The 26,405-nt window shown below is 29.9% G+C and overlaps 4 protein-coding genes across 4 annotated transcripts; all 4 read right to left on the minus strand.

The window, feature by feature from the left end:
• Positions 1 to 5,299: 5,299 nt before the first annotated feature.
• Positions 5,300 to 7,187, minus strand: LOC124915052 (protein STRICTOSIDINE SYNTHASE-LIKE 6-like). The gene is made up of 4 exons (XM_047455701.1): positions 6,690 to 7,187; positions 6,031 to 6,344; positions 5,812 to 5,944; positions 5,300 to 5,744 (listed from the first exon to the last, which is right to left on the minus strand). The coding sequence occupies exons 1-4, from the start codon at positions 7,065 to 7,067 to the stop codon at positions 5,469 to 5,471; spliced, it is 1,101 nt and encodes a 366-aa protein (XP_047311657.1). The 5' UTR covers positions 7,068 to 7,187; the 3' UTR covers positions 5,300 to 5,468.
• Positions 7,188 to 10,969: 3,782 nt separating this feature from the next.
• Positions 10,970 to 17,586, minus strand: LOC124915051 (protein STRICTOSIDINE SYNTHASE-LIKE 6-like). Its single transcript, XM_047455700.1, has 4 exons — positions 17,112 to 17,586; positions 11,739 to 12,052; positions 11,517 to 11,649; positions 10,970 to 11,445 (listed from the first exon to the last, which is right to left on the minus strand). The coding sequence occupies exons 1-4, from the start codon at positions 17,487 to 17,489 to the stop codon at positions 11,167 to 11,169; spliced, it is 1,104 nt and encodes a 367-aa protein (XP_047311656.1). The 5' UTR covers positions 17,490 to 17,586; the 3' UTR covers positions 10,970 to 11,166.
• Positions 17,587 to 19,817: 2,231 nt separating this feature from the next.
• LOC124915053 (protein STRICTOSIDINE SYNTHASE-LIKE 6-like) lies at positions 19,818 to 22,414 on the minus strand. Its single transcript, XM_047455702.1, has 4 exons — positions 21,961 to 22,414; positions 20,605 to 20,912; positions 20,384 to 20,516; positions 19,818 to 20,315 (listed from the first exon to the last, which is right to left on the minus strand). Exons 1-4 carry the CDS (start codon positions 22,336 to 22,338, stop codon positions 20,034 to 20,036), a joined length of 1,101 nt encoding a protein of 366 aa, XP_047311658.1. The 5' UTR covers positions 22,339 to 22,414; the 3' UTR covers positions 19,818 to 20,033.
• Positions 22,415 to 24,267: 1,853 nt separating this feature from the next.
• Positions 24,268 to 26,083, minus strand: LOC124914967 (protein STRICTOSIDINE SYNTHASE-LIKE 6-like). Its single transcript, XM_047455603.1, has 4 exons — positions 25,616 to 26,083; positions 25,044 to 25,351; positions 24,822 to 24,954; positions 24,268 to 24,752 (listed from the first exon to the last, which is right to left on the minus strand). The coding sequence occupies exons 1-4, from the start codon at positions 25,991 to 25,993 to the stop codon at positions 24,471 to 24,473; spliced, it is 1,101 nt and encodes a 366-aa protein (XP_047311559.1). The 5' UTR covers positions 25,994 to 26,083; the 3' UTR covers positions 24,268 to 24,470.
• Positions 26,084 to 26,405: the final 322 nt, after the last annotated feature.

Below are 26,405 nucleotides of genomic sequence, written 5' to 3' on the forward strand. Positions count from 1 at the left end.
ATAAAATATTTTATTATTTTAATTAATGAATTGAAAGATAATTAATATATAATAGATGACTTAAGGCCTTGTTCTTTTTGGGTTTTTTAAAAAATCTATCCCAAAACAATTTTTCAATCAATCACTTCTCAACAATCACATCACATTTCATTAACCAAAATACTAAAATACCCTCTATTTTAAATTATTATTTTTTATTTTATTCATATATATCAATACACTTTAAGGCATTGTTCTCTTTGGGTTATTTAAAAAACTCATACAAAATCCATTTTCCAATCAATCAATTCTCACCAATCACATCACTCATATCATTAACCAAAATACAAAAATACCCTATATTTTAAATTATTATTTTTTATTTTATTTATATATATCAATACCTTTTAAGTCTTTTTACCAAAACTAATCATTAATTTCTCAAAATCATCACCCATCATCCAATCTTTCTCTCTCTTGGTTTTTTAAAAAACCCACAACCGAACAAGGTCTAAGAGCATCTCCAGCGCATGACCTGTGCCCGCATGGGACAGCGTGGAAAAGTGCAGGTCATTGGGTTTTTTCATTTTTTGTATTGTAGATAAAAGCAAAAGGAGGGCAGTGCCCTCTATGCCGGTCATGCCCTCCTCTGACTTTTTCATCATTATATAATATAATATATTATATAAATAGGAATATTAGTTATATATTTAATTATAATAATTTTTCTTACTATTTTTAAGTAACATTATAATAACATTAAATAAATATATATTCTAAAGTTTTAGAATAAGATAGGAATATTAATTATATATTAAATTATAATAATATTAATTATATATTTAATTATAAAAATATTATAATATTTTATTATAATATAGAAATATTAACTATATATTCTCAAATTTTCCTATAATATAGGAATATATGTTATATATTCTTAAATTTATTCGTTTTTAATATTATAATATATTTTAAATTATAAAAATATTTTATATTTTTTATTAATTATATTAATATGTTTTAAGGTGAAATTTTAAATTCTCCTATAATATATATAATACAGTAATATTACTTATATATTTAATTAATAAATATATTTTTTAAATAAATTAATATATTTTTTATTAATTATATTAACACGTTAGTTTAAAATCTCAAATTTTCCTATAATATAGTTATAATATAGGAATATTAGTTATAATATTCCTATATTATAAATTAGTTATTTATTTAAAATATTATAAATAAAATTTATTATTTAGATAAGAGGGCGGGCGGAAGCATTGGAGTGTTTTGGACAACTACAATGTGTGCCCGCTTTCTGCTGATGTGGAATATTGATTTCACAAATTAAGAGGGCAGAGGTCTTGTGCGCTGCTGATGCTCTAAGTCTTTTTACCAAAAATAATCATCACTTCCTCAAAATCATCACCAATCATTATATTTTTCCCTCTCTAGGTTTTTTCAAAAATCCCAATCCGAACAAGACCTAATATTATGAATGAATTTAATTTTTTTTTTACAAAATTAAATCTGACAACAAACAACACAAGTAAAAAAGTAAAGGGGTTGTTTAAATAATTATTTAAATTATTTTGTTTTTTTATCAATTTTAAAATAGTGAATTTTTTAAGATAAAAATCCTTAAAAGTTAATGATAAAATAAATTTAAAAAATTAAAATTAAATATATTTTCATATTTTAATTAATAAATTGAAAGGTGGTTGATAAAATAGAAAATAAAATAATTTTGAATTACGTTAAAATTAATTTAAAAAATTAACTAAAAATAGTTAGATATGGATTTATATTTAAAAAAACATTAAGAATAATAATGAATATGCACAAAATCCAGATATAATATTGAGATGAGGCTACATTTTGTATAAAGATTGATAACTAACAATAGAAAAATAGATTAAATAATTATGGAATAATTAGATGTCTTTATTATTTTTCTTAAGAGCGTCGGATAAAAATGTTTATAATTTTATTGAAATATTTCAACTCATCGTTTTGTCAACTAATTAATTTAGATAATGTTAAATATTTTAAAGATCTATTGATATTCAAGATTTTTTTACTTTAATAAGGCTCTTTTATCAAAATTATGTAGTAGATTTGTAACGAAGCCGAATAGTTTTTGGGCATCGATGATTATTTGTAAGTATGTTCATGATTGGTCTGGTTGGTTCACCAAAATGTTTAATTATCTTGCGGGGTGTAACATTTGGAAGATAATTTATTCAATGTAAAAAAGTTTTCGTGAGCAGTCTAGATTCATTGTGGGAATAGTTATTTGATCAGTTTTTAGAACGATATTTGGTGTAGTGTCAAAAGTCTAGCTATAACGTATCATAAATTTGTTTTCATTGTTATATGTAGAAATGCCACAATTAATGAAATGTTTAATTTTCGGTCTAGTGGTTTTTCTATTCGAATTAAATATAGAGAAATATTAAAATTAAGGAGATTTCGTTTCCTAATAGAGTTTACTTTTGATACGACACAAACAAGTGTACATCCCTGTCTGAAACAAAACGTTATGCGTTGACAAGACAATGATGGTTTCTATGTGGGGTATTAGTATAATATTTTTTATAATTCTTATTGATCTTAAAAAAAAAGAAAAGAAAAAAAAATGAATTAATTAAATATATAAGTTAATTGAGGTTACTATATAGATGCTTGTATAATAATAAATGTTCTAACTTCACCAAGACAAAAGTGTTTTATTGTTTTCATTCAAGAATTACACATTTTAATTGATTAATTTTAATTGATTGTTAAAATCATATTTTCATTTCGTTTATAATTTATAATTTACAGTTATAATCGGATTTGATTTTTTTTTATAGAAAACAGTTAAAACCATTTTATTAAAATCCCAAAAGTTGGAAGGTTAATGATCAAAGCTAGACAAATTCTAACTATGATTAAATGATGACAATCAAACGACCATAAATAACCTGACTAGTAGCAATATCAAACATACAAACAAAGATTACAAACAACTATTATAAACTGTATGAAATTCTAATTAACCCAATCGAGATTTTTATTTTCATGCCAACCTGTTGTATCAACAAGTTGTCTTCCTCTTCCCCTTCCTCTTGCAATGAAAAAGGGATGAATTGAAGAGGTTGATGATACTGCCTATTCTCATTTTGATTTCCTTCTTTATATTAACCCGTTTTGATTTGATAGAAATAATTAATATTTTTTAGGATTTCCGGACTCTTCACCTTGTTGTTCTCAACTTGAATTTCTAGATCATTGTCTTCATTTCCTTCAGCTTCAACTTTGGAATCCTCAATAACTTTAGATTCTTCTGTATCAACTTTGGAATTCTTTTTTTCCTCTTGATTAGTCTGAGTATGTTCCTCTCTATACAGTTGGATCCTATATATGTATGCCCATTTTCTAGAATTTCCTCCAGATTAGATCCCTTCTTGAATTTAAGGAAATATAAATCATGGACATTTGTTAAAATCTTCTCAAGCCTTTTTCCTTCCCATTGTTTCAACAATGCCTCTTTAGTAATTGAGAAGGATACTCTATTTTTCTCTATGTAGTTTTCTACAACTACATTTTTCTATTCCTTTATGCAGTTTTCCTCTTAGTAGGACAATTTAAATTCAAATGTAGAATTCAGTTCCTCCACTTTTGTCTGTGTATTGCCCAAGTAGATTTTCCTTTTATAGGCATGATCTTCTGACTTTTTTGCATTGTTGTTCTTCCAGACTTCATTAGTTTTTCATGTCGAGTTGCTTCTTATAGTATATGACTTAGATTTGGGAGCCTTCATCAACTCCTTCATTGTAGCAACTGACCATTTAACAATTTCTTCATATTCTTATTTTTTTAGTAGATTCTAGTCTTGGAGATAATGAATGTTGAGTTGAATTGTAATATACTGTGCTTTTTCCTTATTAATAATAATGACTTAGAGGATAGTTATCATTTGACATAGCTTTTTTCGGCGTTGTTTATCAACCCTCGGATAAAGACAAATTTCACCGCCGCTTAGAATTTTAGGTAGAGATTCTTTCGACACCGCTTAATTAATTTGTTCGATTTACTTTTTTTCATCCCTCATTATTATGAAACTCACATTAGTTCATCTTTGGAGCCACCTGAAGAAATTGCATTATTGTTGTATTATTTTCATTATAATTTGAATATTTAAAGATCTGTATTATTTAACATCAGTTATTTTTATCATTTACAAATTAATGTTCTATTTTTAATTATTTACAGTAAAATCTTTATAAATTAATACTCGATAAATTAATAACCTCGATAAAATTAATAATTTATTCAGTCCTAAGTTGGGACCAGTATAAAATTGGACCTTAATCGATAAAATAATAAGATAATATTTTTTTTGAAAATTCAGTGTATATATATTGGTCCCAACGAAATTATAAATTAATAATTAATAATAAAAGATTCTAAATTCTGATGATCGCTATGATCGCTTTAGAGTGTTTGATATTGTTAATTGACTAACTTAATTTCAAATTAAAAGTTTTGTGAACCCACTGCAACATATTTTTTGTTATGGATTTGTCATGGTTAATTTTTGAACACCTTTAAATTTAAGAGTCATAATTAATTTGATTTTAACAAAATTTAAAGAACATTTTATAGTGATCAATTTCTAACTATATTTAATATACTACGTTGATATCATGTACCAACTTTGTAGTACCATAAACTAATTTTTTATTTATTTAAAAATAATAAACTTGACAAATTCAATTAATTTGTAAATGTACATTCTATATTGCGCAGGACTTGAAAATTTAAAGGTTATACGTGAAACCTCTTTAAATTAATAAATTAATTCTCGCTAAATTGACAGCATTATTTTATAGAGATTTTACTGTATTTGGTTTAATGAGAAATAATTTCTTATAAAAAAAGGTTAACTCTTTAATTATTTCAATTTGAGGAAGGATAAAAAAGAGAAATTTGGGGAATGAATATGAGAGATAATGTGACACATGTAAATGATTGAAAAAAAAGTTGGGTCAATAATTCCTTTACAAATTCTCTCTTTGAATTATTTATCTTTCAATTTTTATATCCATAGAGAATGAAATATTTTAATTTTTTCTTCTCAAGAATTGTTCTTTGTTAATCTAAGTCACAATATTGGGATAATTAAAAGAAGTATTAAGTAAATTATTTTCAATTATCTTAATAAATTAATTAAAACATTATTCAATTTTTATAATAAAAAATAAATAAATACATTTTATTTTGTAAAATTGTGAATGATTTAAATAACATTAATAGGACCTATATAAATCATTCATAAAGCCAAATTATCAAGCATGCATTCATATTAAAAAAAGAAAAGTTTGAAATATATTTGGTTACATAGATCTATATTACATTATTATTCATGCAACAATATCATATCCCATACATATTGGTGCATCTTTCCTTTATTTCATTAATTCAAATATTCATATAAGTTAGGCAGCAACGGCAGGATAACGAGTCACATTGAGGCGTAAGAAATGGTCCCTATGTAATGAGCAAAAATAGAGATGGTCCCCGATCTTTAAACCCGCGGTGACTAAAGACAAACCCGAGTCTGAATAGTGAGCCACCGCCTTCCCATCTTTATCGACTGCCAAAATGCCCCCGTTTCTTTCCATTTGAGGTAGTCCGATGTATTTTTGTATTATACCCGATATCTTTCTAATGAAAGGATACCTTTGAGCTAAATCCCAACTAAATGTAACTTCCTGTATTGCATCCCACCAACAAATTAATCATTTCACAAAAAAAAACTTAATTTTAATTAATTCTTACACTTGCTAGCCCAATCCAATACACGCCTTCGTTTTTGTCATATCGAATGTTATCTGGAAAACCATCTATATGGATAAACTCCTCAACCGCTCCTATTTTCTCCCCTTCTATAACATACTTCCTGCACCTCCTCCTGTCCCAACCAAACCAAATCATGTTAAATCTTACACATCATGTTGGGGAAACAAAGAAAAAAGACAAGTCTAGGTGGTGTCTTACATTTGAGTTTCGCAAAAAACTAGAAAGGTTTGATCGTGGGAGAGTGAGACTCCGTTTGGAAAGTAGAGATCATTGAGTAGGACTTTGGTTTGTTTTGTGGATGGATCATAGCTAAGGAGTCTTCCATTAGGTCTACCTTCTAACATGTCCCAAATGAAGTCTTTTAAACCATATTTGAATGATGCATCGGTGAAGTAAATGACACCGGTTTCATCATCGGCCACATCAACACCGTCCGTCAGCTTGAATTTCAAGCCCTCTGCTTCGTTCGTTAACAATTCCACTTCTCCATTCTGGTTCACTCTCAATAGACCCTACACCATTTGAGTTCAACATATATTATTAGTTATTGTTTAGACATTTTATAACAAGTGGGATATATATTTATCTAAAATTAAGGACTAAATCCCTATCCATATACACCTATTTAAGAATAACAAATAAAGGCTATAGTCTATAAATAGATAGAGAGTTTAAAATTTGACTAACACATCTTCAACAAGAAGCAATCTATTCATTAAGGTAGGGTCTGACAATTTAAAATTATTTCAACAATTTGATTTTCAATTATAGATAAAGAATCTATATTGTTTGGGCATTTGATTAGTCAAAATAAGATTATTCCTAAAAAAGCAATTAAACAATAAATAGTAAAATACCCTGTCAGCATCGGCTACAATAAGTTGTTTGTCTGGTCCAAGCACGAGTCCAAGTGGCCGGCCGGCCGAGTTGACCCAGTCCTCGACTGATAAATCGTCGAGCCGGAGTCGCTTGATCCAACCGTCGACGCAGCCGGTGTATATGATTCTAGATTCCGCATCATATGCTATGTCTTCCGGCCCCATCAACTTTCCGTCGAATATCTTTTCGGCTCCTCGGAGGACATTAGGGTTCCGGCTGGGAACTAAAACAGGGTGCCGGTCAAACTGATCGACTGGGAGATGAGCCGGCTCGAACGACTCTAGCTGGTAAACAATAACCGCTAGTAAGCTCGGCGCGACAATCCATACTAAGAGTATGTTTGAAAACCAGTTCATTTAGCAAGAAACTCCGGTGAAGAAGCCGGCGGAGATTCTTAACAATATCTCTTTAGAGAGAGAGATCTGTAGCCTCTCCAGGTTGACTTAACTTTTATGGAAGCAGTAGTTATTGTTTTCTCTTTCTTGAGATAAGATGATAAAAATATTAATATATAATAATATATATATATATATATATATAAGTTTTATTTAAATAACCCACTTTTAACTGAAAATTATTATAACTCTATTATTAGCATTTAAATGGACCTGACATACTGGCCCAAGATCTGCCTTTATAAGATTTTGTTTTAAAAAATGTATTGATTTATTATGACCAAATATATTCAAATAAATGAATAATCTGATTGATTATCAAATATATTTGTTTGATTGTGTTATTATATTAAGGTTTTTTTAATTAATTATTTTAAAATTTAATTAAAATGTATTAAATATAAATTATTAAACATACCAAATAATTATTAAAGCCTAATTTTTAAATCATTCAATCTTTTTGCGGAATATAGGCATGACCGGTCCTTGGGTAAGATTAACTGCCAATGATTATCCGGCCTCCCATGTTACCATGTAAACCCAAGCAATAGAAAAAGAAATATACATTAACAAACCACAATATATATATATATATATTGTTAACTAATTAAATTAAAGTTATTTGTATGAATGATTGTAATAAATTATTATATTTATTCAACACCACATGAAATATATTTACAAAAAAAAAGAGAATACATTCATTTTTTGGTTTAAGGTACCAAAGACAGCTACTGAGTATAGGTAATGAATATTGATTGAGCCAATATATTATGACTGAATTTAAATTTATTATTAAAAAGATCACTTATATGATACTTATTTCTACCTTCTACCTTCACATAATAACAAAATTATTAGTGCTAATTTTTTTCTTTCTAAACTCTTTCTCAAGATTTTACTTTATATATTAATAAGTAAAATAAAAGCTGAGAATAATTTTTAAAAAATAGTTAAAAATATAATGTTTTTTAATTTTGTTAAAATATGACCTCAATTATTATAGGTATTAATATTTATTTTAAAAAACTAAAAAAACAAGTCAATTTTAAAATTAGTATGTGAGTTAATTTGGAAATATCAATTATCCCTTAATAAAAGTTTGTTTTTTTAATAGACAATCTTCCTAATATCATTTCATTAAAAATTTAAAAAGGAGAAGAACATGTTTTTATTAGGCAAAACAAACCTTTGTCTTAATTTAAAAAAAAAAAAAGCATAGAAGAGAATACAAACAAGATACACACAAAGATCAAGTTTTTATTTTATTTTTGAATTCACACAAAGATCAAGTTATGTATTACTTATCACTTCATCAAATGAGATACTCCAATTTTGACTAAGAATTCAATTTTGTTCATTGGGAGGAATTTGACTTGCTGAATCTTCTTTCGAACATGACTAAACACTTGTTTGCTGGGCAGGGAATGGAAGGAGAAGTGTCGCCATCAATTGGATCTCGAACACGAAATAAGCTCTCTCGCGAAGGTCTGATGCCCACTCCCTTGAAAAGAGGGAGCCGGGCTATGTAGGCACCTGGCCGTTCAGAAGTAGCTCCAGCTCGACCAAAAAGGTAAAAGAGGTTAGAATTTCTTCAATAAGAAAGCATATCCTGTCCTCATGAATGGACTCTTTCTAATGCGTGAAGGCACAACAAAGATCCAATTTCCGGGAGTCCTGTCTTGGAGAACGTTCAACCCAAATATAATAGATTATAGTGCCGAAGAAGCATTTAAACACACTAGAATAGAACTTGTCTCCCATTTCCTTAACAATCGCTTATTCTTAATATCCTACCACTTATTCGAGAAATTAATGAGATTCATGTGATCGAAAACTACCCAAAAAATAGACGCAAATGAAAAATCTCTGAAAAGATGATCAATGCATTTCTTATCATCAGTGCATAAAGAACAACTAGAGCTGGAATAATCATATACATTTGAAGTCGATCCCTTGTGGACAATCTTTCATGAAAAACAAGTTAAAAGATGAACTAGTGTATTGGAATCACCTTAGAGAACCAAACAATATGATGCTAACCAACAACTACCCATTGGTACATATAAAATCCCATGCCAATTTAGAAGAGAATTTGTCATTCTTTTCAATTTTCCAAACGCAAGAATCTGAACTTTTCCGAAATTGCAAACTCCACACTCTATTCAAAATTCTCATTCCTTCTGAAATATGTCGTAATTAGAAGTGATTCACATCCCACTTTAGCAATATCACAAACTGTTGATGTTAGACACTCCCTTCAGATTAGAACTCTCACAAATCCATCTTTAAGGAAGATAGACATATTTTCAAACCACATTGAGTTCCAAAAAAGGGAACCACAACCATCGCCGAGAACAATTTGCATCCTCATGTCTTAGCTTAAGAATCTTTTTGGCGACCCTGACATATCATCCTTTATTTTACAAGTCTATATACTCGTTTCCCCTTTCATGAACCTAAAATGTATTCAACGCACCTACAATGGCTGTATTGTTTTTTTTAAATTGTTATAATTAAGTGATGTATTCTTGTTATATATAATATGTATTCTATACAGTACCTTTATTAAAATGATCATAAGAATCATTTAATTAAGCAAATTAAATGACGAATAATGACATTAAAATAAAAATAATAAAAAATATAACAATGTTAGCCAATAAATTATTGAGCTCGTAGATTTTCGAGAAAAAAGATTAACTGCCCAACCGATTTCAAAGCTTTATAAAAAAATCTTAAAAAACGTCATAATCAGGGACAAATCCAGAAATTAATATTCGAAAACAAAACAAAAATGAATTTAATCTTTATTATAGTAGGGTCGAATAAAATAAAAATAAATTAGTCTTTTTTGAGATTTATAGAAGAAAATAATGAATAATTTTTTTTTAAAAAAATAAGGTAACTTTCCTACTTAATTTCTTCAGTTTTAATGTAAAAAAATCAAAATTCATCCAATCAAATAAGTGATCAAACAATTTGAGATATGATTATAGCAAAACATTATTTATTAAATATAAATTAATAAAATAACAATTGATTAGCACACAAATAATTAATTTGTATAGAAGAATTTTTTTAAATATAATTTTATTGAATTCAAGTGGGTTCATACCTGTCATCTGTCATCATTTGGATGAACTTGTAAAAAAGAAAATAATATGTACCTCACAAAAATCAAAAAGACATAATTAAATTTTTTTTTGTTAAAATAACTATTAGGTAAATAATAATAATATTATTATTTATGAAAGATTAGAATATATATTTTTTAATATTAATTATTTAAAAAATATTTATTATAAAATATATTTGAACATAAAGAAAATAAATAAATTTGAAAAATAAAAAAACCCATAAATTATTAAAACACTAAAATAATCATATCAAACCATTCCTAAAATATAACTAAAATGTAAATAATCCTTCTAACCAAATAAAAATAAAATAACTATTTATAACATCTTTTTCTTTCTCTCTTTCAAACAATGCCAAAATATCCTAAATTCTATTATCAACACCTTATGACGGTTGTATTTTCTTATATGTACACCATGCCTTAAAAGCTAGTTGAATTTGAGTTTATTTAAATAAATCTATTTTATTTAAAATATTGGTTGATTCTGAAAAAAAAAAATTTGGGTACAATGATTTAAAAGATATTAATTTATAATGATAAAATATCTTTTTAAATATAATATTTTTTAATATTTTAGTTAATAAATTAAGTTATGTGATTAATGAGAGACGATAAAATAAAATAATATTAAATTATAATTAAGAATGAATTTACAATGTTATACCGTTCATGGTATAACAATCTTAGTTCAGATGTGTATATTAAATCAAATAAAATAATATATATTTTAGTGTATAATCTTATTACAAAGAAATAATTTTTTTTTATTATGATAATACAACTTATAAAAGTAGTTTGCTTATAAATATATTTGATAACATCGATCTATATTATATTATTGTTCATGCAACAATATCATATATCCCATACATATGGTGCATCTTTCCTTTATTTCATTATTTCAAATATTCATATAAGTTAGGCGGCAGCAACAGCGGGATAATGCGTCACATTGAGGCGTAAGAAATGGTCCCTATGTAATGAGCCAAAATAGAGATGGTCCTCGATCTTTAGACCCGCGGTGACTAAAGACAAACCCGAGTCTGAATAGTGAGTCACCGCCTTCCCATCTTTATCGACAGCCAAAATGCCCCCGTTTCTCCACATATGAGGTAGTCCGATGTATTTTTGTATTATAGCGAATATCTTTCTAATGAAAGGGTACCTTTGAGCTAAATCCCATGTAAATGTAACTTCCTGTATTGCAGCCCACTAACAAATTAATCAATTCAAAAAAACAAACTTACTAAATTTGAATTAAAACTTACACTTGCTAGCCCAATCCAATACACGCCTTCATTTTTGTCATATCGAATGTTATCTGGAAAACCATCTATATCAATAAACTCCTCGACGATTCCTTTTTTCTCCCCTTCTATAACATACTTCCTGCACCTCCTCCTGTCCCAACCAAACCAAATCATGTTAAATCTTACACATCATGTTGGGGGCAACAAAGAAAAAAAAGACAAGTCTAGGTTGTGTCTCACATTAGAGTTTCGCAAAAAACTAGAAAGGTTTGGTCGTGGGAGAGTGAAACTCCGTTTGCAAAGTAAAGATCATTGAGTAGGACTTTGGTTTGTTTTGTGCATGGATCATAGCTAAGGAGTCTTCCATTAGGTCTGCCTTCTAACACGTCCCAAATGTAGTCTTTTAGGCCATATTTGAACGATGCATCCGTGAAGTAAATCACGCCGGTTTCATCATCGGCCACATCAACACCGTCCGTCAGCTTGAATTTCAAGCCTTCTGCTTCGTTCGTTAACAATTCCACTTCTCCATTCTGGTTCAATCTCAACAGACCCTACAACATTTGAGCTCAACATATATTATTTACATTTATAACAAGTGGGGTATATATTTATGTAAAAGGCCTAAGTCCCTATTGGCTATCCATACCTATTAAGTATATTTCATCATACATTATTAAAAATATATAATAACAAATACATGTTGTTTATTGATTGATAGCTTAAAAGTTGACCAATACATTGAAAACAATCTATTGATTGGTATATAGGCTCTAACAATTCCAAATTATTGAAATAATTTGGTTTTCAATTATAAATAAAGAATCCATATTATTAATGTGTTATTAGTTTGGGCTCCTAATTATGTAATAAAAAACTCAGTTTATTTTAAAAAGCTCATTTGAGAAATAGAGGTATGATTGTTTTTTTGAAAAAAAATACTTGAGCTATCCTTAATCTGCTATAAAAGCCGGAGGAAACCTACATCTGAGAGACATCTAGTATACACTTATAAAGAGATAGTGAGACATCTTCTTTGTTTAGCTTATATCTTCATTTGTTTTGTGTTTAACATGTGATTATAGTGAAGTTTTTTAGACGAAATTCCATGGTTTTTACTCCTTGATTTGAGGAGGTTTTCACGTTAAATTGTTGGTGTTCTTCTGTCATTTATATTTTCGTTTATGTTGTTTTTCGTTCCTAAAGCTCAAATCAAGTGAGAATAGTTAATTAATTACAAGTGTGATTATTCCGCTTTATTCCCAACATAGTGGTATCATAACTTGATTCTAAGCGTTTTATTTTGATTGGTTTATGGAGATTAACACAAACAAAATGATTTTATTGAATGGTTCAAACTATCATATCTGGAAGGGTAAAATGAAATATCTTCTATTTGTGAAGTCTTTGCATTACCTATTTTTGATAGTGAGAAATCCATCTCCAAATATGATGATGAATGAACTTTTGTGCATGAACATATATGTGGTTTCATTCGTCAATTTGTTGATGAGAATATTTATAACCACATACAACATTAGACAAGTGCACATACTTTGTGGAGTAAGCTTGGGAATTTGTATTCTTCAAAAACAGGAAGTACCAAATTATTTTTGTTCCAAAATATTATACATTTGAGATTCTCATGCGATAGCCAAAGTGTTCTGTTCTTTCTGTCTCTTGTGATTTCCATGACTAGGATCTGATTCACTAAACTCAAATCCTTCATCGCAAAAGACTTGTTCAAATCTCTTTTGAGCTTCTTAATTTTCGCAATATCTTGCCAACAAATCAGCATATCATCAACATAGAGCAGAAGAATAACATAATCATCAACGTCGTATCTCTTAATGAAAACACAATGATCAAAAGTAGTTTTACTGTACCCATTTACTTCCATGAAGGAGTGAAATTTCCTATACCATTGTCTAGGTGCTTGCTTGAGTCCGTACAGGTTTTTCCTAAACCTGTAGACAAGATCTTCTTTATCTTTAACTTTGAAAGTCTCAGTTGTTCCATATAGATCTCTTCCTCAAAGTCTCCATGGAGAAATCCACATCAAGTTGTTCAATTTCTAAATCTTGATTAGCAGCCAATGCTAACACAACTCCAATGGAGGATCTCTTCACAACCGGTGAGAAGATCTATTCAAACTCAATCCCCTTTTTCTAACTAAATCCCTTCACAATTAGTTTTTCCTTGTATCGAGGTTATGAGCTATTCTTTTGAAGCTTCAACTTGAATATCCACTTGTTCTTCAAAGTCTTCTTTCCTTTCAGAAGTTTCACCAAGTCATGAGTCTCGTCCTCTTGCAAGGAATTTATCTCATCTTGCATTGTCATTGACCACTTGTTATTGTTTTCATGAGACAATACTTCTTGATAGGTTTCTAGTTCTCCCCCATCACTCAACATCACATACTCATTGGAAGGATACCTACTAGAAGGTTGTTGTTGCCTAATAGATCTTCTAATATGTTGATCATCGGGTGGCTCTAGAGAACTATCATCATCTTGTACATCTTCTTATGTTGGATCAACATCAACTAGAGGACTCTCATCAACATCAACTTGGACATTTTCCACATCATTGGACTGTGATTGTGGTGTACGAATCACATCATTATTGGGAAATTCCTTTTTCGTAGATTTTGACTTTTCATTTTTCTCAAAGTCTTCAATGGTCTGATCTTCTAAGAATACCACATATTTGCTTTTAATGAGTTTCTTGTTAACCGGGTGCCAACATGGGTACCCAAATTATTCGTGGCCATACCCAATAAAGATACATTGTCTCGTCTTGCTATCAAACTTAACTCTCTCATCTCGAGGAACATGAACAATCACTTTACAACTAAAAACTCTCAGGTGATCATAAGAGACGTCTAAAGGAGTTGAGGGTGAAAGGTTTATCAAATCAACCTTTGTCTTCATTAGCTATCCCTAAAAGGATTTTGACAACTTAGCAGGAGACAACATACACAAGATTCTCTCATTGATAGACATGTTCATCCTCTCCACAGCTCCATTCTGTTGAGGTGTTTTTGACACAGTTTTCAAAAGCTTGATCCCATGACTTCTACAGTATTCCATAAATGGCCCTCTGTATTCACCACCATTGTCCGAATGAACACATTTCTTCTTCCCAATTTCTTTCTCCACTTCAGCGTGAAACAACTTGAAGTAATTTAATGCTTGATCTTTAGTCTTCAAGTAATAGACTCACACCTTCCTTGAGCAATCATTGATAAAAGTGATGTAATAATGAGCATCATCTAAAGTCAAGGAATCCATAGAACATATATCTGTGTGAACCATATCTAGTATATTGGGCTTCCTATATGGAGAGAAACTCTTGAAAGAAACTTTATGTTGTTTACCAACTAAGCAATCCGTGCATGTCTTTAAATCTGTGGACTTCAAACCCTGAAGATCGATTGTCTTGGAGAGAACTCGCATGCCATTCTAACTTAAGTGACCAAGTCGCTTACGCCAAAATTTTGCTAAACAATCATCAATTGCATTTGCTTCTCCCTCGTAAGACTTAGCCTCTGTCACATAAAGAGAACCGACTTTCCTTCCTTTAGCTACCACCAAAGACCCTTAGTGAGTTTCTATATTCCTTCACCAAAGTTAGTATGATATCCCTCATTATCAAGAATGTCAGTGGAGATCAAATTCATCTGAATATTAGGAACATGTCGAACATTCTTCAAAAGTAGCTTGCACGAAGTGTTATTATCCAAACAGACATCTCATTTTCAAAAAATCCTACACGTAACATGGTTTCACAACGTCACTAAACCAAACTGTCCACCAGTGTAAGAAGTAAATATATTACAACGATTGGTGACATGATAAGAAGCACCCGAGTTTGCCACTCATTGTGTATCTTGAGAAACAAGGTTGATATTATCATTGTCGTAAATAATATCAATGTCGTTACCACCCACAACTGCAACCTTACTATTTTTATCTTACTTATTCTCCTTTTGTTCTCACTTAAAAGATTTGCATTGATACTTCTTGTGTCTTAATTTGTCACAATGATAATATGTAATCTATTTTCTCAAGCTGTATATTTCCCGTGACCTGTCAAAACTGCCATTTTGACTTTTATTTCTACCCCTCCTCTTGGTCACGAACACCTGACTTGGAGTCGAGAAATCTTGTTCTTTTCTTCTAGCATCTTCATTCAACACGCTCTCTTTCATCATTTTCAAAGTGAGCTTACCTTGTGGAACATACATAATTGGTAATAGAAACCACAAGTGTCTCCCAACTATTAGACAAAGAATTAATCAAACACATATATCATGAAGTTCATCATCAAATTTCATTCCTATCGCAGCCAACTCATTTAGAATACCCTAAAAAACATTTAGATGCTCGGACATAGAAGACCCATCTTGATATTCCAACGAGCAAAGCTTCTTAAATAAAAATGTTATATTTTGAGTGTTGTTCTTCTCATATAACTCACTCAAAATAGTTCACACTTTATGAGCATTAACCTTAGTAGCCACATGCTAATCACGCCGTTGTCAACCCATTGCCTGATCTTACCAACCGCCTTTCTGTTCAACTTTTTTCAATCTGCATCTAACATAACCTATGGTTTGCCTTTATCACCCAAGATAGTGTCTTCATAATCATAATTACACAATAAGTCATTCATCCGTGACTTTCAAATTGTGTAGTTGGTAACTATGAGTTTGATCATCGTGTCATTACTACTCAACAATTCTTCCATTTAAATTACACAAGAATCACCACCAAACGAACTCAGCTCGAATACCACTTGTTAGAGAATACCGAATAAAAGTACATGTTTAGCAATCCAAATTGACAAGATATAACAATGACCTAAAATTTCTTTTTCCCATTCAGTATAATCAAATGGGCAACCAATTCAATTGAGCAAAATATTATTTCAAACAATCAAACTATCAAAGAACAAGACACCAAAATTTTACGTGAAAAACCTAATTTAGGTAAAACCACATGACCCTTAGACCACTTAAATTATCTATTATATTATAGTTAGGATGAGATTTACTGTATGTCTCTTTATTTAATATAGTAAAAATATTTATACTTGAGTTACATTAACCATATAATAAAACTATAATATAATATAGAATAGAATATAATATAATAATATATTAATATAATATATTATTATATACATTAACAACATATATCATTCATATCATATGTTTAGCCAAAAAGAAAAAAGAAAGGTAAAAGAAACTGTTTGTGGCTTTTTGTGGCGTAAAGCCGTTAATTGGAGAAGAACAAAAGAATGACTGGTGTTCTCGCATGCTCGTTAAATTAATTCCAATCGACAAGAAGTAGAAAAACAAAACAAAAATCTATTATTTTTTTTTGTTAATTAATTAAATACCTAATAAACTTTATTTTTAGTCAAGCTCAAAACAATTTGAGCTGACCCTATAGGTAGTTTTTTATAACTTGTAAAGATGCAATCATGAGAATAGTTAATTAATTATGAATATGATTATTCCGCTTTATTTTTAACAATCTTTAGACATTTTTATTCAAAATAAGATTAATCCTAAAATAAATAATTAAACGAGAGATAGTAAAATACCCTGTTTGCATCGGCTACAATAAGTTGTTTATCTCGTCCAAGCACTACTCCAAGTGGCCGGCCGGCCGAGTTGACCCAGTTCTCAACTGATAAATCGTCAAGCCGGAGTCGCTTGATCCAACCGTCGACGCAGCCGGTGTATATGATTCTAGATTCCGCATCATAGGCTATGTCTTCCGGCCCCATCATTTTTCCGGCGAATACCTTTTCGGCTCCTCGGAGGACGTTAGGGTTCCGGCTGGGAACAAAAACAGGGTGCCGGTCAAATTGGTCGACTGGGAGATGAGCCGGCTCGAACGACTCTAGCTGGTAAACAATAACCGCTAGTAAAGTCGGCGCGACAATCCATACTAAGAGTATGTTTGAAAACCAGTTCATTTAGCAAGAAATTCCGGTGAAGAAGTCGGCGGAGATTCTTAACAATATCACTTTAGAGAGAGAGCTGTAGCCTCTTCAATCAATCTTCAGAGGTTGACTATGTGTAGCTTTTATGGAAGTAGTAGTTATTGTTTTCTCTTTCTCTTTTTTTAGATAAGGTGATAAGAATATTAATATATAATAAAATATTTATATATATAGTTTTATTTAAATAACCCATTTTAACTGAAAACTATTATACACTTCTAATATTATTATTAGCCTTTAAAAAGTACATGACGTACCTACCAACCCAACCTAGATATGCCTTTCAAGGCATTGTTTGGATTCAGGTTTTTTTAAAGTAAAAAAAATAATAATGATTGGTGATAATTTTGAGGAGGTAATAATTATTTTTTAATAAAATAATTTAAATGTATTGATATATAAATAAAATAAAAAATAATAATTTAAAATATAAAATATTTTAATATTTTGTTAATGAAATAAGTGATTGTTGAGAAATTATTAATTTAAAAATTAATTTTATTTGTTTTTTTTTTAAACCAAAGAAAACATGTCTAAGATTTTGTTTTAAAAAACTTATTAATTTATTCTAATTGATTATTAAAATATATATTTTTGAATTGTTATTATATTAAGGGTTTGTAATTAGTTATTTTAAAATTTAGTTAAAATGTATTGAATATAAATTATTAAATATATATAATATATATCTCGTATATCCAAATAATTATTAACTCAACCCAATTTTTAAAACATTCGTTCAAGAGGAAAATTAAAAGAGAGAAGGAGAGAGGAAATAACGTGTCACCACATTACTAACTGAAAAAAAAGAATAAAACGTAAAGAGGGAGAATAATTATTTTTTTTTTTGTTACTTTTTAGATAATCAAATTGTACTTGAACCTTGTAAGACGTACTCAGCCATTGTTAACCCCTACATTGTACACCCAAAATAATATAAAAACAAAATGTGCATTAACAAACTACAATATATTGTTAACATAATTAAAATAAATATAAAGATTGTATTGAATTAAATTGTTATTGTGGTTACATAAATTAGGTATATTATATAGACATTATAATCGACATATAAGTAAACTAATATAATAATATAATATTGATATTATCACAATTTATAATATTATAATAATATTTACAGATATATTATTTTATATTCTAACATCTCTTCTAAAATTTACGAAAAAATATTATACAACTAAAAAAACATTGAAAGTTTGTTAGTCAATGAACGAAAGCGTGAACAACAAGAAAATACTAATCATTCTTATTCTTAATCTTCTTCTCTTCCTCGTCTTACAGATATATTATTTTATATTATAACATCTATTCTCAAACTTACGATACAACTAAAAAATATTATGCAACTACAAACATTATGCAACTACAAAAAACATTGAGAGTTTGTTAATCAATGAACGAAAGCGCGAACAACAAGAATATACTCTCATTCTTATTCTTAATCTTCTTCTCTTCCTCATCTTCTCTCTTTTATCCAATCCATTAATCATCCACCCAGAAAGTAACTCTTCTTCAATTGAGACCAACCAAAATAATCAACCCACAAAAATCAAACCAAACCAAACTCAACTCTCTACTCTCGACGACAATAACCAAAACAAAGACCAATCAAATCAAGTTTCACAACACACAACGAATAACCAAATCAAATTTAACTCTCTATTTTCAACAGCCAAAACCAAAACCAATCAAACCAAGTTTCACAAATACATGGAAAATTAAATCAAATTCAATTCCATATTCTCAATAATAACAACCAAACCAAGACCAATTAAAAAACCAACCATCTAATTCAATCAAATCAACCTAAATATATTTAAAAGAAAAGACATTATTAATAAAAATAAATTAGTAGAGCTCTCCTTCAATGACTAAGGTAATTATTGAAGAAGGCAGCAGAAAACTCACTTGCTTGACTCAAAAATGATAACAAGGCTATGACACCATGCACTAGTAAAAAAAAATAAAATAAGAGTCAAACTATTACTAAAAGTGGAAAAGACAGTCAATGATAAATTTCAGTAACCACCTATATAAACTGTTATCATTTGTTACTGAAAGTGTTTTTACTATTATTAAAAAGTATAATAACGACATTAAAGTTCCGTTATAAATATTAGTCAGGTTCAATTATAACCACTAAGATATTGACATCTCAAAGATAATAAATCTTTTCTTTTTCATTTTATTAGGGTTTATCTCACTAAATTAATTAAAACATTCTTAAGTTTTTATATAAAAAAAATAAATACATTTTTTTTAAATTATGAATAATTTAAATAATATAAATATGACGTATATAAATCATTCATAAAGCCAAACTATCAAGCAACATTCATATTACAAAAGTCATAATACAAAAAGAAAAGTTTAAGTGAATAGATCTAATATGTTTGTTAGATAGATCTATATTACACTTATTCATATATGCAACAATATCACATCCCATACATGGTACATCTTTCCTTTATTACATTGATTCAAAATTCATATAAGTTAGGCAACAGCAGTAACGGCAGGATAACGAGTCACATCGAGGCGTAAGAAATGGTCCCTAGGTAAAGAGCAAAAATAGAGATGGTCCCCGATCTTTAGACCCGCGGTGACCAAAGTCAAACCCGAGTCGAAATAGTGAGCCACCGCCTTCCCATCTTTATCGACAGCCAAAATGCCCCCGTTTCTCTCCATTTGAGGTAGTCCAATGTATTTTTGTATTATAGCCGATATCTTTCTAATGAAAGGGTACCTTTGAGCTAAATCCCATATAAATGTAACTTCCTGCATTGCAGCCCGCCAACAAATTAATCAATTCACAAAAAAATAACTTAATTTTTATTAATCCTTACACTTGCTAGCCCAATCCAATACACGCCTTCGCTTTTGTCATATCGGATGTTATCTGGAATACCCCCTATTTCAATAAACTTCTCAACCGTTCCTTTTTTCTCCCCCTCTATAACATACTTCCTGCACCTACTCCTGTCCAACCAAACCAAATCATGTTAAATCTTACACATCATGTTGGTGGCAACAAAGGAAAAAAAGACAAGTCTAGGTGGTGTCTCACATTTGAGTTTCGCAAAAAACTAGAAAGGTTTGGTCGTGGGAAAGTGAAACTCCGTTTGGATAGTAGAGATCATTGAGTAGGACTTTGGTTTGTTTTGTGGATGGATCATAGCTAAGGAGTCTTCCATTTGGTCTACCTTCTAACATGTCCCAAATGAAGTCTTTTAAACCATATTTGAACGATGCATCCGTGAAGTAAATGACACCGTCATCGGCCACATCAACACCGTTCGTCATCTTGAATTTCAAGCTCTCTGCTTCGTTCGTTAACAATTCCATTTCTCCATTCTGGTTCACTCTCAACAGACCCTGCACCATTTGATCTTGAACTTATAACTTTTTAGACATTTATAACAAGTGGGAATATATATTTATGTAAAAGGACTAAGTCCCTAGCTATCCATATATATCTATTTAAATATATTTCATCATAATCATTAAAAATATAGATAGATAGTTCAAAAATTGAATAACACATCTATTCATTAAGGTAGGCTCTAACAATTTAAAATTATTTTTAATTATGGCCTCGGGGTTTTAAAAAAACAAACTAGAGGGAGAAAAAAAATAATGATTGATGATTATTTTGAGGAAGTTATGATTATTTTTGATAAAAAAACTTAAAATGTATTAATATATATATGAATAAAATAAAAAATAATAATTTAAAATATAAGGTATTTTAATATTTAGTTAATGAGATTAGTGATGTGATTGTTAAGAATTGATTGATTTAAAAATCTATATATATATAATGATGCTTAATTTTTAAAGTTTCCGGATTGCCGGGTCGAGAGCTGTGATTAATTTGGATACTTGGATCGGACTGTGGGTTGACCCGTTTTTAAATTTAAAACGGTCAAAAATAAAATTAAAAATGCTAGAGGTATGTTTCGAACTTGCAATCTAACAAAACAAGTACAACTCTTTAACCAACTAGGCTATTAAGACTTTATATTTTAAATTCAACACCAAATTTGATAAACGCGGGACATTTTAACATTAATATAAGTTCAACTTTTTAACTAACTAATCTATATATACATAATGATGTTTAATTTTTAAAGTGTCCGGATTGTCTGGTCGAGAATTATGGTTAATTTGGATACTTGTGTCGGATTGTGGGTTGACCCGTTTTTAAATTTAAAACGGTTAAAAATAAAATTAAAAATGTTATCCGTAATTTTTTTTCACGGTTTTTATATTATCAATCGTGCAAATGCACGGGTTAAATGCTAGTTGATTTAGTTGGATTATTTTAAAACCTAAAAAGAACCATGCCTATAAGTAAAAATCTATATTATTTGGGCATTTAGTCTAAATAAGATTATTCCTAAAAAAAAACAATTAAAGATACCCTGTCAGCATCGGCTACAATAAGTTGTTTGTCTGGTCCAAGCACGAGTCCAAGTGGCCGGCCGGCAGAGTTGACCCAGTCCTCGACTGACAAATCGTCAAGCCGGAGTCGCTTGATCCAACCGTCGACGCAGCCGGTGTATATGATTCTAGATTCCGAATCATAGGTCATGTCTTCCGGCCCCATCAACTTTCCGGCGAATACCTTTTCGGCTCCTCGGAGGACATTAGGGTTCCGGCTGGGAACAAAAACAGAGTGCCGGTCAAACTGGTTGACTGGGAGATGAGCCGGCTCGAACGACTCTAGCTGGTAAACAATAACCGCTAGTAAACTCGGCGCGACAATCCATACTATGAATATATTTGAAAACCAGTTCATTTAGCAAGAAATTCCGGTGAGGCGCAGCAGCGGAGATTCTTAACAATATCACTTTAGAGAAAGAGAGCTCTAGCCTCTTCAGTCTTCAGGATGACTATTTGTAGCTTTTATGGAAGTTGTAGTTATTGTTTTCTTTTTCTCTTTCACTTTCTGTTTCTCTTTCTTTCTTGAGATAATGATAAGAATATTAATATGAGAAATGATTAGGCGAGGAAATTTGGTGAGAGAATTTAGTGAGGGAATAACGTGGTATAATTTATTCGCTGAAAAATTAAATAATTTCTCTTTTTTTCTCTCTTTCTTCACACTTTTACATTTTCCAACCAATGAAGTGATGTCACGTCAATCCCTCACTAAATTCCCTCCCTCTATCCCTCATATATATATATATAATTTTATTTATATAACCCACTTTTAAGTTTTAACTGAAAATTATTATAGACTTTTAATATTAGCTTTTATTACCTTATAAGATTTTGTTTTAAAAAACATATTGATTTATTATGACCAAATATATTCATAAAATAAATGAATAATCTAATTGATTATCAAAATATATTTTTTTTTTATTATATTAAGAGTTTGTAATTAGTTATTTTAAAATTTAGTTAAAATGTATTGAATATAAATTATTAATATATACAATTGTATATCCAAATAATTATTAAGTCAATAAAAAATTTAAAATATTCAATTTATATGTAAGAGAGTGACCTTATTAAAGAAATTTGGGAAAAGAAACTTGGGAGAGAATTGTGTCAACACATCACTAATTGAAAAGAAATAAAAATAAAAGATGAAAGAGAAATTTTTTTTTTTTGTTATTTTCTTTTAGAGAATCAACCATCATTTTCTCTCATAAATTCTCTTCCCCAATCATTTCTCATATGTGAAATAGACATTAGTCACATTACTAAAAAAACAAATGTGCATTAACAAACTACACTATATTGTTAACTTGGATAAAATAAATAAAAAGATTATATTGAATTATTATTTTGGTTACATAAATTATGTTTATTATATAGACATTATAATTAACATATAAAAAAACTAATATAATAATATAATTTTTATATTATCACAATATATAATATTATGATAATATCTTACATATATATTATTTTATATTCTAACATCTTTTCTTAAAATAACGATGCAACTATAAAAAATAAATAAAGAGTTTGCCAGTAGATGAACTAAAATGCGAACAACAAGAAAATACTTATCAATCTTAATCTTCTTCTCTTCCTCATCTTCTCTCTTTTGTCAAACCCTAAACCCTAAACCCTAAACCCCAAATCAAATTCAACTATCTATTCTCAACAATCAAAATCAATCAAATCAAGCTTCACAAACACTAAATCAAATTCAACTCCCTATTCTCAATAATAACAACCAAAACTAAGACCAATTAAAAAACCAACCTTCTTCTAAACAATCTAATTCAATCAAATCAACATAAATATCAAAAAGAAAAAAGATATTATTAATAAAAATAAATTATTAGAACCCACCATCAATTTGATGACTAAGGTAACAATTGAAGGTGGTAACAGAAGACTCATTTGCTTGACTCAAAAATGATAACAAGACTCTGATACATATACCATGCACTATTAAAAAAAAAAAAAAAAGGACTTCAGTAAGAGTCAAACTGTTACTAAAAGTGGAAAAGGCCCTATAAGCCGTTATCATTCATTACTGAAACTGTCTTACAATTATTAAAAAGTATGGTAAAGACATTAGAGATCGTTACAGATATTAGTCATGTTCAATTGTATCTCTTAACTTGACTATGTTAGATTCTTTAACCATTATTTTCTTTTTTATTTTATTAGGGGATTATCTCAATAAATTAATTAAAACATTCTTAAGTTTTATAAAAAAAAAAATACATTTTCTTTTTAAAATTATGAATAATTTAAATCATATAAATATGACGTATAATTCATAAAGCCAAACTATCAAGCAACATTCATATTACAAAAAGAAAAGTTTAATTTGGATAGATCTAATTAATATGTGTTAGATAGATCTATATTACACTTATTCATATATGCAACAATATCGATCATATCCCATACATGGTGCATCTTACCTTTATTACATTAATTCAAAATTAATATAAGTTAGACAGCAGCAGCAACGGCAGGATAACGAGTCACATTGAGGCGTAAGAAATGGTCCCTAGGTAAAGAGCAAAAATAGAGATGGTCCCCGATTTTTAGACCCGCGGTGACCAAAGTCAAACCCGAGTCTGAATAGTGAGCCACCGCCTTCCCATCTTTATCGACAGCCAAAATGCCCCCGTTTCTCCACATTTGAGGTAGTCCGATGTATTTTTGTATTATAGCCAATATCTTTCTAATGAAAGGGTATCTTTGAGCTAAATCCCATGTAAATGTAACTTCCTGCATTGCAGCTCGCCAACAAATTAATCAATTCACAAAAATAAAAACTTAATTTATATTAATCCTTACACTTGGTAGACCAATCCAATACACGCCTTCGTTTTTGTCATATCGAATGTTATCTGGAAAACCATCTATATGGATAAACTCCTCAACCGTTCCTTTTTTCTCCCCCTCTATAACATACTTCCTGCACCTCCTCCTGTCCCAACCAAACCAAATCATGTTAAATCTTACCGATGTGGTGGCAACCAACAAAGAAAAAAAGGACAAGTCTAGATGGTGTCTCACATTTGAGTTTCGCAAAAAACTAAAAAGGTTTGGTCGTGGGAGAGTGAGACTCCGTTTGCAAAGTAGAGATCATTGAGTAGGACTTTGGTTTGTTTTGTGGATGGATCATAGCTAAGGAGTCTTCCATTTGGTCTACCTTCTAACATGTCCCAAATGAAGTCTTTTAGGCTGTATTTGAATGATGCATCCGTGAAGTAAATGAGACCGTCATCGGCCACATCAACACCGTCCGTCAGCTTGAATTTCAAGCCCTCTGCTTCTTTCGTTAACAATTCCACCTCTCCGTTCTGGTTCACTCTCAACAGACCCTACACCATTTGAGCTCAATATATAACAAGTGGGGATATATATTATATTTGTGTAAAAAGCCTAAGTCCCTATTAAGTATATTTCATCATACATCATTCAAAATATAGAATAACAAACAAAGGCATAATAATCTATAGATAGATAGAGAGTTCAAAAATTGAATACTTATTTCAATTATAAATAAAGAATTTATATTATTATTTGAGCATTTAGTCTAAATAAGATTGTTTTTCCTAAAAAACAATTAAACAGTAGATACGTACCCTGTCAGCATCGGCTACAATAAGTTGTTTGTCTGGTCCAAGCACGAGTCCAAGTGGCCGGCCGGCCGAGTTGACCCAGTCCTCGACTGATAAATTGTCAAGCCGGAGTCGCTTGATCCAACCGTCGACGCAGCCGGTGTATATGATTCTAGATTCCGCATCGTAGGCTATGTCTTCCGGCCCAATCAACTTTCCGCCGAATACCTTTTCGGCTCCTCGGAGGACATTAGGGTTCCGGCTGGGAACAAAAACAGGGTGCCGGTCAAACTGGTCGACTGGGAGATGAGCCGGCTCGAACGACTCTAGCTGGTAAACAATAACCGCTAGTAAGCTCGGCGCGACAATCCATACTAAGAATATGTTTGAAAACCAGTTCATTTAGCAAGAAATTCCGGTGAAGAAACTGGCGGAGATTCTTAACAATATCACTTTATAGAGAGAGAGCGGGGAATTTGAGGAGATGACCGACAAAATTGTGCGAAATGCGAAAAGTGCACAGATAAAAAAAAAAATAATAATAAAAATAAAATAATAATAATAATGCCTCTGTTGAGTCACATAACTGAGGTTGCAATTTTTTATTTTTTTATTTTTCAAACAAATTTAATTATAATTTTTTTTAGACAAAAATGACTCAGTTGCGTTACGCAATCGCGAGATGAAAAAAAAAGTTTGGTTGCGTCACGCAATGGTATAATTGTCATTAAAAAAAAGGTCACTAACGCTATTTAAATTATGCACTCACACAATCAGTTATTCATCCTATAAGTGGGATCATTTCCTCAAATTT

Source organism: Impatiens glandulifera, chromosome 9 (assembly GCF_907164915.1).
Source record: "Impatiens glandulifera chromosome 9, dImpGla2.1, whole genome shotgun sequence".
Classification (NCBI taxonomy): Eukaryota; Viridiplantae; Streptophyta; class Magnoliopsida; order Ericales; family Balsaminaceae; genus Impatiens; species Impatiens glandulifera.

Coding starts and splice junctions, on each gene's coding strand:
- LOC124915052 (XM_047455701.1), bottom strand. CDS start 7,067: ATGAACTGGTTTTCAAACATACTCTTAGTATGGATTGTCGCGCCGAGC. Junction 6,345..6,689: donor TTGTAGCCGATGCTGACAGG/GTATTTTACTAT, acceptor CAAATGGTGTAG/GGTCTATTGAGAGTGAACCA. Junction 5,945..6,030: donor GTTTTTTGCGAAACTCAAAT/GTAAGACACCAC, acceptor TGGTTGGGACAG/GAGGAGGTGCAGGAAGTATG.
- LOC124914967 (XM_047455603.1), bottom strand. CDS start 25,993: ATGAACTGGTTTTCAAACATATTCTTAGTATGGATTGTCGCGCCGAGC. Junction 25,352..25,615: donor TTGTAGCCGATGCTGACAGG/GTACGTATCTAC, acceptor CAAATGGTGTAG/GGTCTGTTGAGAGTGAACCA. Junction 24,955..25,043: donor GTTTTTTGCGAAACTCAAAT/GTGAGACACCAT, acceptor TGGTTGGGACAG/GAGGAGGTGCAGGAAGTATG.
- LOC124915053 (XM_047455702.1), bottom strand. CDS start 22,338: ATGAACTGGTTTTCAAATATATTCATAGTATGGATTGTCGCGCCGAGT. Junction 20,913..21,960: donor TTGTAGCCGATGCTGACAGG/GTATCTTTAATT, acceptor CAAATGGTGCAG/GGTCTGTTGAGAGTGAACCA. Junction 20,517..20,604: donor GTTTTTTGCGAAACTCAAAT/GTGAGACACCAC, acceptor TTGGTTGGACAG/GAGTAGGTGCAGGAAGTATG.
- LOC124915051 (XM_047455700.1), bottom strand. CDS start 17,489: ATGAACTGGTTTTCAAACATACTCTTAGTATGGATTGTCGCGCCGACT. Junction 11,650..11,738: donor GTTTTTTGCGAAACTCTAAT/GTGAGACACAAC, acceptor TGGTTGGGACAG/GAGGAGGTGCAGGAAGTATG. Junction 11,446..11,516: donor ATTGGATTGGGCTAGCAAGT/GTAAGTTTTAAT, acceptor GCTGCAATACAG/GAAGTTACATTTACATGGGA.